This window comes from Haliotis rufescens, unplaced genomic scaffold, assembly GCF_023055435.1.
Source record: "Haliotis rufescens isolate VD_foot unplaced genomic scaffold, xgHalRufe1.0.p SCAF_6, whole genome shotgun sequence".
NCBI classification, from domain to species: domain Eukaryota; kingdom Metazoa; phylum Mollusca; class Gastropoda; order Lepetellida; family Haliotidae; genus Haliotis; species Haliotis rufescens.
In genome coordinates, this window is record NW_025964334.1 from 30,233,280 (window position 1) to 30,248,458 (window position 15,179).

Sequence of the window (15,179 nt, forward strand, 5' to 3'; positions counted from 1 at the left end):
ACACACACACACACACACACACACACACACACACACACACACACACACACACACACACACACACACACACACACACACACACACACACACACACAAACGCACACAAACGCACACACACGCACGCACGCGCACACACACACACGCTATATAAGTGCAATAATCTTGTTAAACCCCATTTCACCTCACCTCACCTCAAGTTCACCCACGTCCGCAATCCCGTTGTCCTTTGTACCTCATATGGTGAGGTTCTTGGCCTCAGAGAATTACATTCTGTATCAGGTGTCTTTCATATTTATGTTCTTATATCGCCTAACGACAATTTTTAAAGATCACTTTAAAAGATGTGTGTTTTTCCTTTTAGTTGTATCCTGCTTTTAAAACCACCAACGACACAGAAGCATGGCGAGTGCGTTTTTACGTCCTCGGTGGATGTACTGGATGTGTGCGTGTGTGATTACTGACGCCCGCGTGAAACGGAGCTGTAAAATACTTGAATGTAAAAGGAAAATAGATTATCAGCTGCAGGTTTGACATTCATCAAACCTTCCATTGATATTCAGTGTTTGACAAGTCAGTATTAAAAGCTTTTATTTCGCTGAATCCTCTATCCTGACATCTGCAATGTTTGAATAATCTTTTGAATCAAAACGCTGGAGGATTAACAATTGGGTATTCTAAAATTGTGCGAAAATATGTGTATCAAAGTAACTTAATCAATTACTGATGACATTAGGCGTTCGCGAAAATGTCAAGTATTCACATGAACAAACAAAAACGGGGACATATGGTACAAGTTGAAATAGGGAATTCATCATCTTGGCCACTGATTCGTCAGATTTGGAAAAGTCCTTCCCATGTCTAAATAAAACCTGTCTTGAAGCTTTTCTGAGGTCTTGAATGCTGAAGCACACGGTTTGTCATACAGTTCTGATTTACTTAATTTCATTAATTGTTTGTTTGTGGACTAGCGATACAGCGTCTGCAACGCTCGGGGCGTCTACGGGCAATTGGCAACGAGCAGAAGTGAAGTGGCCAATACGTGAAATGTCTCCTGCCTGTGATAAGCACATGTTTTTAATAATTTATGTACTAGGTCCCTTGTCCGCCGTCCGTTCGTTTATTTGTATGTCAGTTCGTGTACCTTTCCGATATCAGCTCAATCTGATAGCTTAAAGTATCTACCGTCTTAATGGCTCCTGAAATTTTCATTGAACGATTAATGAAGACGTCAACCAAAGAGAAAAGTCAATTTCGAATATCTGCCGAAACACGCCTGTGTTGGTGAAACTTTGATTGAAAAGTTAAGTTTGTCTTTCCGTGGAATTTGAATAAGATGCACATGTTCCAATGTACCTAAATAATTGAAAAATGTGGACGCCATAAACTGATGGTATATTATTTGACACGAAGGGCAAATTCACGATTAGAAAATCGTCATCATCCCTCTTGTACTGCGTGGTATAGTTGTTGTGTTTTTTGTTATATTGAAAGAATTCCTCACGAATGCCACTTCTAAGTGCAATAAAGCCTCCTCTCATTCTCTTCAGAGCGAAGTTCAGAAATAAAGTATACTTGCTTCATTGATTAAATAAAAGCGACACAACCCTTTCCATAGCCACAAGGAATCTCTGTTTAAAGCAGAGTTGATTGTACTATTCCAACTGTATCGTGAGCATGTGTTTATGAACCTTTATGAAATAGTTATGATACCTGGTGTTCCCGAAAAGGTGAGCGTACCCTGCACCACCGGTGGCACTCGTCACAAACACGTGCAAAGGCAAGTCAATTGTTCATGGGAATGTATGGTACAAGTCTAAAAAGGGAACTGCATCGGACATCGAAATATTGAAACCATAAATGTGGACAAATTTTCACCTTGCCTAACCCCAGACAGAAATTTGATTTATAATTCTGTACCATTACACAGGATTTTATATATATGTACGTGTTTTGCATCAAAGTGAATATTTTTCCTTTCACACCAGTATTTCTCAATTTCATCCAAAGACCAGCCCTCCATACCTTGTCAAACGCTTTTGAGAAATCTATAAAAACACAAATATGTGAGGTTTTTTTTGGCACTGTTGCATTTGATTGATAGGATTTTGAATAATGAAAACATTATCTTCTTTAGAAAAGCCTGTTCTGAAACCAGATTGAATATGTGAAATTACTTCACTGGGTTATACCGTGCGTTGGTGTGGGGGCGTCAACATTAATAACAGTCTATTTGCTTCAATCCGACTGTTACTATACCACGAAACGGTCCCACGTAGCTGCTCGGGTAATCTGAAGTAATCCAGATTAACGGCAGCGCTCGAGAGTTGGCCGACGAAAGTCTATTCCGGTGAAAGGGGCCCTGGTGAACTCATGTCGACCGGCTGTTAATTATTGTCACTGATAACCAAGTGAATACATTTTATACTGATTAAAGATTAATTAAGTTTAGTGAGCGAATTTATTCACTAGGAGTATAAGTCTAAGATGGTCATAGACCGTTGCCTGATATCAAAGCAATGAGGAGAGTAGTTGGCCTCAAGGCTGTGCCACCGTTGCCTGATATTGAAGCAACGTGGAGAGTAGTTGGCCTCAAGGCTGTACCACCGTTGCTGATATTGAAGCAATGTGGAGAGTAGATGGCCATAAGGCTGTACCACCGTTGCCTGATATTGAAGCAATGAGGAGAGAAGATGGCCTAAAGGTTGTACCATCGTTGCTGATATTGAAGCAATGAGGAGAATAGATGGCCTTAAGGCTGTACCACCGTTACCTGATATTGAAGCAATGTGCAGAGTAGATGGCCTCAAGGCTGTATCACCGTTGCCTGATATTGAAGCAACGTGGAGAGTAGTTGGCCTCAAGGCTCTATTACCGTTGCTGATATTGAAGCAACGTGGAGAGTAGATGGCCTCAAGGCTGTATCACAGTTGCCTGATATTGAAGCAATGTGCAGAGTAGATGGCCTTACGGCTGTATCACCGTTGCCTGATATTGAAGCAATGTGCAGAGTAGATGGCCTCAAGGCTGTATCACCGTTGCCTGATATTGAAGCAATGTGCAGAGTAGATGGCCTCAAGGCTGTATCACCGTTGCCTGATAATGAAGCAATGTGCAGAGTAGTTGGCCTCAATGCATGTTGCACGACAAGTACTGTTGTGGTAGTAGTGTTGGGTGTAGTGGCAGTAGTTTTGTGTGTAATGGTAGTAGTACAGGGTGGAGTGCTAGTAGTGTTGGGTGTAGTGGTAGGAGTGTTGGGTGTTGTTGTAGTTGTGTTGGGTGGAGTCGTAGTAGTGTTTGGTGGAATCGTAGTAGTGTTGGGTGCAGTGGTAGTAGTACTGGGTGGAGTGGTAATAGTGTTGGGTAGAGTTGCAGTAGTATTGCGTGTAGTGGAAGCAGTGTTGGGTGTAGTGGTAGCAGTGTTGGATGTAGTGGTAGTAGTGTTGGGTGGAGTCGCAGTAGAGTTGGGTGTAGTGGAAGCAGTGTTGGGTGTAGTGGTAGCAGTGTTGGGTGGAGTCGTAGGAGTGTTGGGTGTAGTGGTAGTAGTGTTCGGTGTTGTGGTAGTAGTGTTGGGTGGAGTCGTAGTAGTGTTGGGTGTAGTCGTAGCAGTGTTGGGTGTAGGGGTAGTAGTGTTGGGTAGAGTCGAAGTAGTGTTGGGTGTAGTGGTAGCAGTGTTGGGTGGAGTCGAAGTAGTGTTGGGTGTAGTAGTAGCAGTGTTTGGTGGAGTCGTAGTAGTGTTGGGTGTAGTGGTATTAGTATTGGGTGGAGTCGAAGTAGTGTTGGGTGTAGTGGTAGTAGTGTTGGGTGTAGTGGTAGTAATGTTGGGTGTTGTGGTAGTAGTGTTGTGTGGAGTCGTAGTAGTGTTGTGTGTAGTGGTAGCAGTGTTGGGTGTAGTGGTAGTTGTGTTGGGTGAAGTCGTAGTAGTGTTTGGTGTAGTGGAAGCAGTGTTGGGTGTAGTGGTAGCAGTGTTGGGTGGAGTCGTAGTAGTGTTGGGTGTAGTGGCAGCAGTGTTGGGTGGAGTCGTAGTAGTGTTGGGTGTAGTGGTAGTAGTGTTGTGTGGAGTCGTAGTAGTGTTGGGTGTAGTGGTAGCAGTGTTGGGTGTAGTGGTAGCAGTGTTGGGTGGAGTCGTAGTAGTGTTGGGTGTAGTGGTAGTAGTGTTGGGTGTAGTGGTAGCAGTGTTGGGTGGAGTCGAAGTAGTGTTGGGTGTAGTGGCAGCAGTGTTGGGTGGAGTCGTAGTAGTGTTGGGTGTAGTGGTAGTAGTGTTGTGTGGAGTCGTAGTAGTGTTGGGTGTAGTGGTAGCAGTGTTGGGTGTAGTGGTAGCAGTGTTGGGTGGAGTCGTAGTAGTGTTGGTTGTAGTGGTAGTAGTGTTGGGTGGAGTCGAAGTAGTGTTGGGTGTAGTGGTAGCAGTGTTGGGTGGAGTCGATATAGTGTTGGGTGTAGTGGTAGTTGTGTTAGGTGGAGTCGTAGTAGTGTTGGGTGGAGTCGTAGTAGTGTTGGGTGTAGTGGTAGTAGTGTTGGGTGTGGTGGTAGTTTTGTTGGGTGGAGTCGTAGTAGTGTTTGGTGTAGTGGAAGTAGTGTTGGGTGTAGTGGTAGTTGTGTTAGGTGGAGTCGCAGTAGTGTTGCGTGGAGTCGTAGTAGTGTTGGGTGTAGTGGTAGCAGTGTTGGGTGGAGTCGTAGTAGTGTTGGGTGTAGTGGTAGCAGTGTTGGGTGGAGTCGTAGGAGTGTTGGGTGTAGTGGTAGTAGTGTTCGGTGTTGTGGTAGTAGTGTTGGGTGTAGTGGTAGCAGTGTTGGGTGTAGGGGTAGTAGTGTTGGGTAGAGTCGAAGTAGTGTTGGGTGTAGTGGTAGCAGTGTTGGGTGGAGTCGAAGTAGTGTTGGGTGCAGTAGTAGTTGTGTTGGGTGGAGTCGTAGAAGTGTTGCGTGGAGTCGTAGTAGTGTTGGGTGTAGTAGTAGCAGTGTTGGGTGGAGTCAAAGTAGTGTTGGGTGTAGTGGTAGTAGTGTTGGGTGTAGTGGTAGTAGTGTTGGGTGTTGTGGTAGTAGTGTTGTGTGGAGTCGTAGCAGTGTTGTGTGTAGTGGTAGCAGTGTTGGGTGTAGTGGTAGTTGTGTTGGATGAAGTCGTAGTAGTGTTTGGTGTAGTGGAAGCAGTGTTGGGTGTAGTGGTAGCAGTGTTGGGTGGAGTCGTAGTAATGTTGGGTGTAGTGGCAGCAGTGTTGGGTGGAGTCGTAGTAGTGTTGGGTGTAGTGGTATTAGTTTTGGGTGGAGTCGAAGTAGTGTTTGGTGTAGTGGTAGTAGTGTTGGGTGTAGTGGTATTAGTGTTGGGTGTTGTGGTAGTAGTGTTGGTTGTAGTGGTAGCAGTGTTGGGTGGAGTCGCAGTAGTGTTGGGTGTAGTGGAAGCAGTGTTGGGTGTAGTGGTAGCAGTGTTGGGTGGAGTCGAAGTAGTGTTGGGTGTTGTGGTAGCAGTGTTGGGTCTAGGGGTAGTAGTGTTGGGTGGAGTCGAAGTAGTGTTGGGTGTAGTGGTAGCAGCGTTGGGTGGAGTCGAAGTAGTGTTGGGTGTATTGGTAGTTGTGTTAGGTGGAGTCGTAGTAGTGTTGCGTGGAGTCGTAGTAGTGTTTGGTGGAGTCGTAGTAGTGTTGGGTGTAGTGGAAGCAGTGTTGGGTGTAGGGGTAGTTGTGTTAGGTGGATCGTAGTAGTGTTGCGTGGAGTCGTAGTAGTGTTGGGTGTAGTGGTAGCAGTGTTGGGTGTAGTGGTAGCAGTGTTGAGTGGAGTCGTAGTAGTGTTGGGTGTAGTGGTAGTAGTGTTGGGTGTTGTGGTAGCAGTGTTGGGTGTAGGGGTAGTAGTGTGGGGTGGAATCTAAGTAGTGTTGTGTGTAGTGGTAGCAGTGTTGGGTGGAGTCGCAGTAGTGTTGGGTGTAGTGGAAGCAGTGTTGGGTGTAGTGGTAACAGTGTTTGGTGGAGTCGTAGTAGTGTTGGGTGTAGTGGTAGTAGTGTTGGGTGTTGTGGTAGCAGTGTTGGGTGTAGGGGTAGTAGTGTTGGGTGGAGTCGAAGTAGTGTTGGGTGTAGTGGTAGCAGTGTTGGGTGGAGTCGATATAGTGTTGGGTGTAGTGGTAGTTGTGTTAGGTGGAGTCGTAGTAGTGTTGGATGTAGTGGTAGTAGTGTTGGGTGTAGTGGTAGTTTTGTTGGGTGGAGTCGTAGTAGTGTTTGGTGTAGTGGAAGTAGTGTTGGGTGTAGTGGTAGTTGTGTTAGGTGGACTCGTAGGAGTGTTCGGTGTTGTGGTAGTAGTGTTGGGTGGAGTCGTAGTAGTGTTGGGTGTAGTGGTAGCAGTGTTGGGTGTAGGGGTAGTAGTGTTGGGTAGAGTCGAAGTAGTGTTGGGTGTAGTGGTAGCAGTGTTGGGTGGAGTCGAAGTAGTGTTGGGTGTAGTAGTAGTTGTGTTGGGTGGAGTCGTAGAAGTGTTGCGTGGAGTCGTAGTATTGTTGGGTGTAGTGGTAGCAGTGTTGGGTGGAGTCGTAGTAGTGTTGGGTGTAGTGGTATTAGTATTGGGTGGAGTCGAAGTAGTGTTGGGTGTAGTGGTAGTAGTGTTGGGTGTAGTGGTAGTAGTGTTGGGTGTTGTGGTAGTAGTGTTGTGTGGAGTCGTAGTAGTGTTGTGTGTAGTGGTAGCAGTGTTGTGTGTAGTGGTAGTTGTGTTAGGTGAAGTCGTAGTAGTGTTTGGTGTAGTGGAAGCAGTGTTGGGTGTAGTGGTAGCAGTGTTGGGTGGAGTCGTAGTAGTGTTGGGTGTAGTGGGAGCAGTGTTGGGTGGAGTCGTAGTAGTGTTGGGTGTAGTGGTATTAGTTTTGGGTGGAGTCGAAGTAGTGTTGGGTGTAGTGGTAGTAGTGTTGGGTGTAGTGGTAGTAGTGTTGGGTGTTGTGGTAGTAGTGTTGGTTGTAGTGGTAGCAGTGTTGGGTGGAGTCGCAGTAGTGTTGGGTGTAGTGGAAGCAGTGTTGGGTGTAGTGGTAGCAGTGTTGGGTGGAGTCGTAGTAGTGTTGGGTGTAGTGGTAGTAGTGTTGGGTGTTGTGGTAGCAGTGTTGGGTGTTGTGGTAGTAGTGTTTGGTGGAGTCGAAGTAGTGTTGGGTGTAGTGGAAGCAGTGTTGGGTGTAGGGGTAGTTGTGTTAGGTGGATCGTAGTAGTGTTGCGTGGAGTCGTAGTAGTGTTGGGTGTAGTGGTAGCAGTGTTGGGTGTAGTGGTAGCAGTGTTGAGTGGAGTCGTAGTAGTGTTGGGTGTAGTGGTAGTAGTGTTGGGTGTTGTGGTAGTAGTGTTGAGTGGAGTCGTAGTAGTGTTGGATGTAGTGGTAGCAGTGTTGGGTGTTGCGGTAGTAGTGTTGAGTGGAGTCGTAGTAGTGTTGGGTGTAGTGGTAGCAGTGTTGGGTGTAGTGGTAGCAGTGTTGGGTGTTGTGGTAGTAGTGTTGATTGGAGTCGTAGTAGTGTTGGGTGTAGTGGTAGTAGTGTTGGGTGTAGTGGTAGCAGTGTTGGAAGTTGTGGTAGTAGTGTTGAGTGGAGTCGTAGTAGTGTTGGGTGTAGTGGTAGTAGTGTTGGGTGTAGTGGTAGCAGTGTTGGGTGTAGTGGTAGCAGTGTTGAGTGGAGTCGTAGTAGTGTTGGGTGGAGTCGAAGTAGTGTTGGGTGTAGTGGTAGCAGTGTTGGGTGGAGTCGATATAGTGTTGGGTGTAGTGGTAGTTGTGTTAGGTGGAGTCGTAGTAGTGTTGCGTGGAGTCGTAGTAGTGTTGGGTGTAGTGGTAGTAGTGTTGGGTGTAGTGGTAGTTTTGTTGGGTGGAGTCGTAGTAGTGTTTGGTGTAGTGGAAGTAGTGTTGGGTGTAGTGGTAGTTGTGTTAGGTGGAGTCGTAGTAGTGTTGGGTGTAGTGGTAGCAGTGTTGGGTGGAGTCGTAGTAGTGTTGGGTGTAGTGGTAGCAGTGTTGGGTGGAGTCGTAGAAGTGTTGGGTGTAGTGGTAGCAGTGTTGGGTGTAGTGGTAGCAGTGTTGGGTGTAGTGGTAGCAGTGTTGGGTGGAGTCGTAGTAGTGTTGGGTGTAGTGGTAGTAGTGTTGTGTGGAGTCGTAGTAGTGTTGGTTGTAGTGGTAGCAGTGTTGGGTGTAGTGGTAGCAGTGTTGGGTGTAGTGGTAGCAGTGTTGGGTGTAGTGGTAGTAGTATTGGGTGTAGTGGTAGTAGTGTTGGGTGTTGTGGTAGCAGTGTTGGGTGTAGGGGTAGTAGTGTTGGGTGGAGTCGCAGTAGTGTTGGATGTTGTGGTAGTAGTGTTGTGTGGAGTCGTAGTAGTGTTGGTTGTAGTGGTAGCAGTGTTGGGTGTAGTGGTAGCAGTGTTGGGTGGAGTCGTAGTAGTGTTGGGTGTAGTGGTAGTAGTGTTGGGTGTTGTGGTAGCAGTGTTGGGTGTAGGGGTAGTAGTGTTGGGTGGAGTCGCAGTAGTGTTGGGTGCAGTGGAAGCAGTGTTGGGTGAAGTGGTAGCAGTGTTGGGTAGAGTCGTAGTAGTGTTGGGTGGAGTCGCTGTAGTGCCAGGTATAGTGTAAGTAGTGTTCGGTGTAGTGTTAGTAGTGTTGGGTGTAACGGTAGTAGTCTTGGGTGTAGTGGTAGTAAGTGTTTGGTGTTGTGGTATTAGTATTGGGTGGAGTCGTGGTAGTGTTGGGTGTAGTGGTAGGAGTGTTGGGTGCAGTGGTAATAGTGTTGGTTCCAGTGTTAATTGGGAAGTTGACATTAGTATTAATGCCGAGGATACTATCATTGATAGGGGCAATTGTAGTTATGATTGATGTTACTGTATAATATTGGTCGCTGTGGCATTCATATTGAATGTTGTACATCCATGAATATATCCTTGCCGTTTCTACTGGTCTAACGTGCCTACATAGGCGCGAATGAGTGGGTTCTGGTAGGCTCTCAACAAACGTATAGTAATGGTAATTATAAGGTTTCTTTTAAGGCTAAATACCATACTCATGTATGCTTAAAGAGCGATATCATTAGATCGGTGTGATTCAATTTTCATTCTCATCTACCAGAGGAGTATACAACCCAGGCTGCCTGCGACAGTTTCTCGCAAAGAACAATGAAGAACATTGCTGAGGTTGAATTCTTTTCAGGGAGTCACCAGTATTAAAATACGGATAAATATTATTAAAGCCTGTACATGTTAAATATTGTAAACAGGCTGTACATTATGTTGATTTCTAAGAAATATACAACTCAATAATACACTGCAGGGAGAATAAACCACTCGGGCCTGCGCTTTGCTCTCTGGGTGGCCCGCGATTCGCTGTGCAGAGTTGCGTCCCTTCGGCATGCCAGAAACCTACGATTGTGGGTTCGAATCCCGGTTCGCCCCGATTATGTTTCTAGGTTTGTCAGCACCATACCCGTGCTCATGGGTTTCACCGAAGTGGTAAACGTCTGAGACCTGCATCACTTCGGGTTTTCCTCCCACATCAAGCTGACACGCCGTGATATAACTAGAATACTGTTAAAAGCGGCGTTAAACCCAACTCTCTCCAAATCAAACCAAACCTCTACCTCTCTCTCTCTCTCTCTCTCTCTCTCTCTCTCTCTCTCTCTCCTACGTTGAAGGCAACCGTCTTTCGCATTATTAACTCGCATTATATCTATGATTTTGATGGTCACATTATTTAAGGTACACTTTAAAAAATGAAGGAATATGGGTTTGCCGTTTCAAGATACTGTTAATTATTCTGTAGGGAGTCTGTGGCAGCAATTGTTCCAAGCACCCAACGCTGCCCTTATCAGCAGGCTAGTGAGGAAAAGATGGTAACAATGTGTGACCTAGCTGATTGCATGGGTGTCGTCGTGTCAAACTGTCCACCATTGTCTTGCCAGGCCAAAACTCGATTAGGCCTACTTTCAGGACGCAGTCATGTTGCTGAAATAACCCTGCCTGTGGGATAAAACAATATTAACCCACTTCGTTTGTTCAATGAAAAAAGGAGTAGGCTCTCAACGAAAAGCTCTGAACTTTGAAGTTCTGCTTGTCGGTGATTTTCTTTATGATCAAAGAGGGGTAATCGTGGTTGTTTGTACAAGAGTTCATTCCCTGGGCTTAACTCCGCGAAGTGTCTTGCTTCAAACTCCACAAATAATCGTCAGTTAAATGGAGCTATCCGCGTAACACAAATCAAGAGTTATGTCCCTTGCCCCAAAGGAAGGTAAGTCTGCTTAGCAAATAGTAAATAGGTTTTGCAGTTGTTTCTCTTTGACCATGAACGGGACGGGTCCTCAGATCCAATGAGTCGAGTCGTATCGATATTGTGTTGTCTCCCCTAGACCGTCAACAAAGGCGATTTCAGTTACGTGAATTAAAACAACTAGCACATTTAGATATTCCTCTCCCCCCCAACCACCAACCACCCTTTATGTGTATTTTTGTCTTTCAGACATTGATTTGTCTTCTGAAAAAATTATCGAAATGGACCGCGTGGTAGTTAGGAGTGGGTTTATTTATGGTCAAAGGGAGGTAATCGTGTTTGTTTGTACAAGAGTTAACTTCCTTATCCTAACTCCGCACAGTGTCTTTGCTTCAAACTTCACACATTGCCGACAATCAAAGGGAGCTAAGCGAGTAAAACATATCAAGAGTTATGTCCCTTGTCCCAAAGGGAGGTAAGTCTGCTTAGCAAATCGTAAACAGGATTTACAGTTGTTTCCCTTTGACCATCAACGGCACGGGTCTTCGATCCAATGAGTCGTATCGATATTGAGTTGTCTCCCTTAGACCGTCAACCGAAGGCATTCCTTCTCAGCGAGAAGCATCTTCTTATATTCCCCTCCCCCAACCACCAACCACCCTTTATGCGTATTTTTGTCTTTCAGACATTGATTTGTCTTTTGAAAAAATAATCGAAATGGACCGCGTGGTAGTTAGGAGTGGGTTTGTTTATGGTCAAAGGGAGGTAATCGTGTTTGTTTGTACAAGAGTTAACTCCCTTATCCTAACTCCGCACAGTGTCTTTGCTTCAAACTTCACACATTGCCGACAATCAAAGGGAGCTAAGCGAGTAAAACAAATCAAGAGTTATGTCCCTTGTCCCAAAGGGAGGTAAGTCTGCTTAGAAAATCGTAAATAGGATTTACAGTTGTTTCCCTTTGACCATCAACGGCACGGGTCCTCAGATCCAATGAGTCGTATCGATGATGAGTTGTCTCCCTTAGACCGACAACCGAAGACGTTCCTACCCAGTGCGGGACACCTTCGTTTTCTCATCCGATATCATCGCAGCCACTAAGGCTGACTGGGTCTAAGTCGTATGAGGCATTGCATAAATCTACCCGACGTAGAACTCACTTTACAGAAATTTACTCAGGCACGCAGTGCTAACAATAAGCGTTTCCAGTCCCCGTTCTAACTGAAACCGGCTTAGCGTAACACAAACTTTTCCTTTCTAAGAAAGATGGCGACCACGCGATGATTTAGCACAAACTGCAATGGATTTTATACAGTGTTATAACTCATACACTAAAAACAATGACACAAAAAAAGAACGCAAATTTTAACAGATCCCAGTAGAAGGCCAGCATTTAGAAGATTGTCCTTGAAGGTACAACAATTTAAAGCATGTCCAGCTTCACCTAGATCGGCGGTTAATGAACCAAAGAATATGCGGTGGAAACCCCGATTAAAACAGGAGGAATCGATATTCACTAACCGAGAAATTGCGGAAGGGTAAATCGGTTTGGTACTAAATTGATTGGAGTCCCCCCACGCCCCCAAAACGCTGGTTCTCAAACCCTGACATATGGTTGTGGGATGCTCTGTCGTATAACATGACGGCCTTATTTTAAGATGGGGATCGACTTTGATTTAGAGACGAAACCAAACAGAATTAATTTGAACGACGTTCGCAAGATCTTATTTGATGGTCACGTGGACGAAACTATAGTTCCTGCCAGTGCTGGTCGACGTCCTGTCGGACTGACATGACCCGTTTGTTCTCTATTGATGTAGGTATATCTAGAACAATAATCGTTAAATGCGTCGGTACTTGAACAGAAACTAAATGTTTATTCTTATTTTGAGAAGCCATATATTACAAAACAGATGCCGTCCGTATCACTATCAACAGAACTGCAAGTGGCTGCTGGCCGGATATCGACGCCGTCAAAATCGTAGGGAACACCGGTCGTACTGACTCGTGCCGCCGTCACTGATGCAGCCGCTAGTTTCTGTCCATGGGAATACACAGTGTATAGGTGCGGCATATATTTATTTTGTGGTTTGTTTCTTGTTTAAGCCGCCCTCAGCAATATTCCAGCTATATGGGGGCTACCTGTAAATAATCTGTTGTAGGGGCTAGGCTAGATAAAGCAATGAAAAAGGTCACCGGGTATGACACTGTCCGATCAATGAAAGGTGTGTGTATGTGTGTGTGGGGGTGTGTGTGTGTGTGTGTGTGTGTGTGTGTGTGTGAAACGTCTTGTTTCAGCTATTGTTTGATGACATTGATGTTTGCACATTATTAGTGAGAGAGTTGGCTAATCTTGGGATTCGAACCCACAAACACAAGGTTCTGGCACAACTGAAGAGCGAAGCGTGGAAACTTTTTTTAGAGGCGGGATATGTTTTTATTGCTTCAAGACGTACAATTTATTTCTCTGAAAGGAAGACCTGGACATTTTTCCACAACACACATCCATCGTATCCGGCGAACATTTATTTTTTCAAGCCTGAGGCAAAATAGTATTTTCTGTCGACTGCAATGACAGATGAAGCGACCGCTCGTCTTGTTTTGTGTGGGTGGGGTGGGGTGGGTGGGTGGGTGGGGGGTTAAATTGATCCATAAATATGGGTGAAACAGTTTGTACTCTAAAGAGTGGGTATGGTTTTACGCCGATTTTGTAATATTCGAGTGATGTCACGGGCGGGCCACACCAGAAATGGGCTTCACACATTGCATCCATGTAGTACACTGGAAAGAGATAAGGGGTTATGTAATATAACCCAAAGATCACCACACTATTTGGCAATGCAAATATAAAACGTCGAGGCTCAATTGGGCTCGAAAGGTATAGTGATGAAAATTAAAGGAATGGGTCACTAAGAATTAGTGGTAAAACCAGGTATACCAAATTTTCAGATTCCAACTGGTGGATTATTTGAATGGTTTGATATATACAAATAAATCATCACCTCTTTTCTGAGGTATAGTGGGGATAGGTGGAACACAGCTTGACCTACTCAGACCTCGATTTCAATTCTACAATCTTTTCTCCGAATGCCACATTTTGACTATCAAGGCAACCCTGACTTACTTAACCCCTTATCAGCCCTGATCGACTGAAGTGAGCGAGATGGTTTTACGCAGCTTTAAGAAATATTCCAGTAATATCGCGGCGGGGGACACCAGAAATGTGCTTAGCACATTGTGAAAATGTGTCGAATCGAACCCGAGTCTTCAGCGTGACGAGCGAACGCTTTAACCACTAGTCTAATCCACGGCGCTTCGACTGAAACAAATCGAGTTTTTTATCCAGTTACTGAGCATTTCAAATTCGTCTCCGAATGCCGGTGGTCACTGAAGAAAAGACATTTGTCTTAAAACAGTATAGAAAAAATGGGATGTCTATGTAAAAATCGATAAAATAGTTACACTACTGGTAACCATAGAAACCCAACTCTGGTTAATGGTGTAACAGGAAAAGGTTTTAACAATTTGCATAAGGCATCGCCACTGGTCGACTGGAACAAACTGAATATTAAGGCAATGTCTGACTCGTTTTAACACAACTAGTTTCTTACACGTTTAACTCAGTGGGGATTCCGGGTTAGAATTGGACCCCAGTGATGGTCGTAAGGGCCGACTCAGCGGATTGTGTGATCAGGCTCAGGATTAGTTGTGATCGTATAAAACTTATCCCAATTGCGTGGATTGATGCTCATAATGTCTATCACTGGATTGACTTGTGCAAACTGGACTATTTACAGACCGCCGTCATATAGCTGGGATACACCTGAGTGCGGCCTTAAACAAAGTCCAATCAAACAGAATCCAACCCTTATAGACAGACAGACCTCTCTCGTCATCTGCCTCCGCTGGAAAAAAAGACAGATCTGACAAATTGTACGTCCACTTCATTCAAGTGTTCGATCGTTTTACATCTGAGAAATCGCAAAGAACAATGAGTGAGTGAGTGAGTATGGTTTTACGCCGCTTTTAGCAATATTCCAGAAATATCACGGCGGGGAACACCAGAAATGGGCTTCACACATTGTGCCCATGTCGGGAATCGAACCCGGGTCTTCGGCGTGACGAGCGAACGCTTTAACCACTAGGCTACCCGACCGCCACCAAAGAACAATGAAGAACATTGCCGAGGTTGAATTCTATTCAGGTAGTCATCAGTATTAATATACGGATAAATATTATTAAAGACTGTACATGTTAAATATTGTAAACAGGCTGTACATTAACGACTCGTGGTCGTTGTTTATCGTACAATAATAAACCTCTCTCTCACTCTCTCAAATAATTTGTGTTAAATACTCATGTGTTAAATACTTCAAATTAATGATGTTCACTCGTGTGTTAAAATCTTAAAAATAAACGTTTCCACTTTCATGTATTCGTCAAATACTTCCAACTCATCTTGGTTCATTCATACGTTTAAACTTAAAAATAAACTTATACTTATGTGTTAAATTATTCCAAATAAACTGTTTAATTGCATGTTAAATACTTCAAAATAAACGGCGTTAATACGTGGTCTTCAAAATAACCGTTCACTACTAATGTGTTAGACGCTTTAAAATAAACAGTGATTTCCTAAATGTAAATACTTCAATATATAGCGTTTTCACTTATATGTTACATACTGCAAAATAAACGTGCTAAAATTTGAGCATTTCGTTTCATCTAAAAAAATGTTACTTATCAAGTAAATAGGTTGTTATCTATATATTTGAAAAAAAGAAGATGTTCTCTATCTGTCAGCTGATACTCTTTTCAAAATCTCCGTCCGTAAGTGATATATTATTTATGTGCAGAACTTAATTGACAGGGAAGAATAGATTGCCTGATCGTCTGTTTTCAAAATATATCTTCGCAACATTATGAATTAATAATGAATGTAATTTGGTTATTTTCCATTAAAAAACCTCAAGATTAGTATAGATTAGAGAAGTCATAACTTATTGTACTAGGTCAGTATTTAA

At 44.2% G+C, this 15,179-nt stretch overlaps 1 protein-coding gene and 1 pseudogene across 1 annotated transcript; both read right to left on the bottom strand.

The window, feature by feature from the left end:
* Positions 1-2,857: 2,857 nt before the first annotated feature.
* On the bottom strand, positions 2,858-7,166 carry LOC125374830 (annotated as a pseudogene).
* Positions 7,167-7,848: 682 nt separating this feature from the next.
* On the bottom strand, positions 7,849-11,244 carry LOC125374831 (histidine-rich glycoprotein-like). The gene is made up of 2 exons (XM_048386493.1): positions 11,207-11,244; positions 7,849-8,512 (listed from the first exon to the last, which is right to left on the bottom strand). Exons 1-2 carry the CDS (start codon positions 11,242-11,244, stop codon positions 7,849-7,851), a joined length of 702 nt encoding a protein of 233 aa, XP_048242450.1.
* Between the last annotated feature and the right edge of the window lie 3,935 nt (positions 11,245-15,179).

What these genes read in the sequence shown, in the direction of transcription:
- LOC125374831 (XM_048386493.1), bottom strand. Translation starts at nt 11,244, where the DNA reads ATGATATCGGATGAGAAAACGAAGGTGTCCCGCACTGG. An exon ending in ACGAAGGTGTCCCGCACTGG is followed by an intron (nt 8,513 to 11,206) that starts GTAGGAACGTCT and finishes CTGGCACTACAG; the next exon opens with CGACTCCACCCAACACTACT.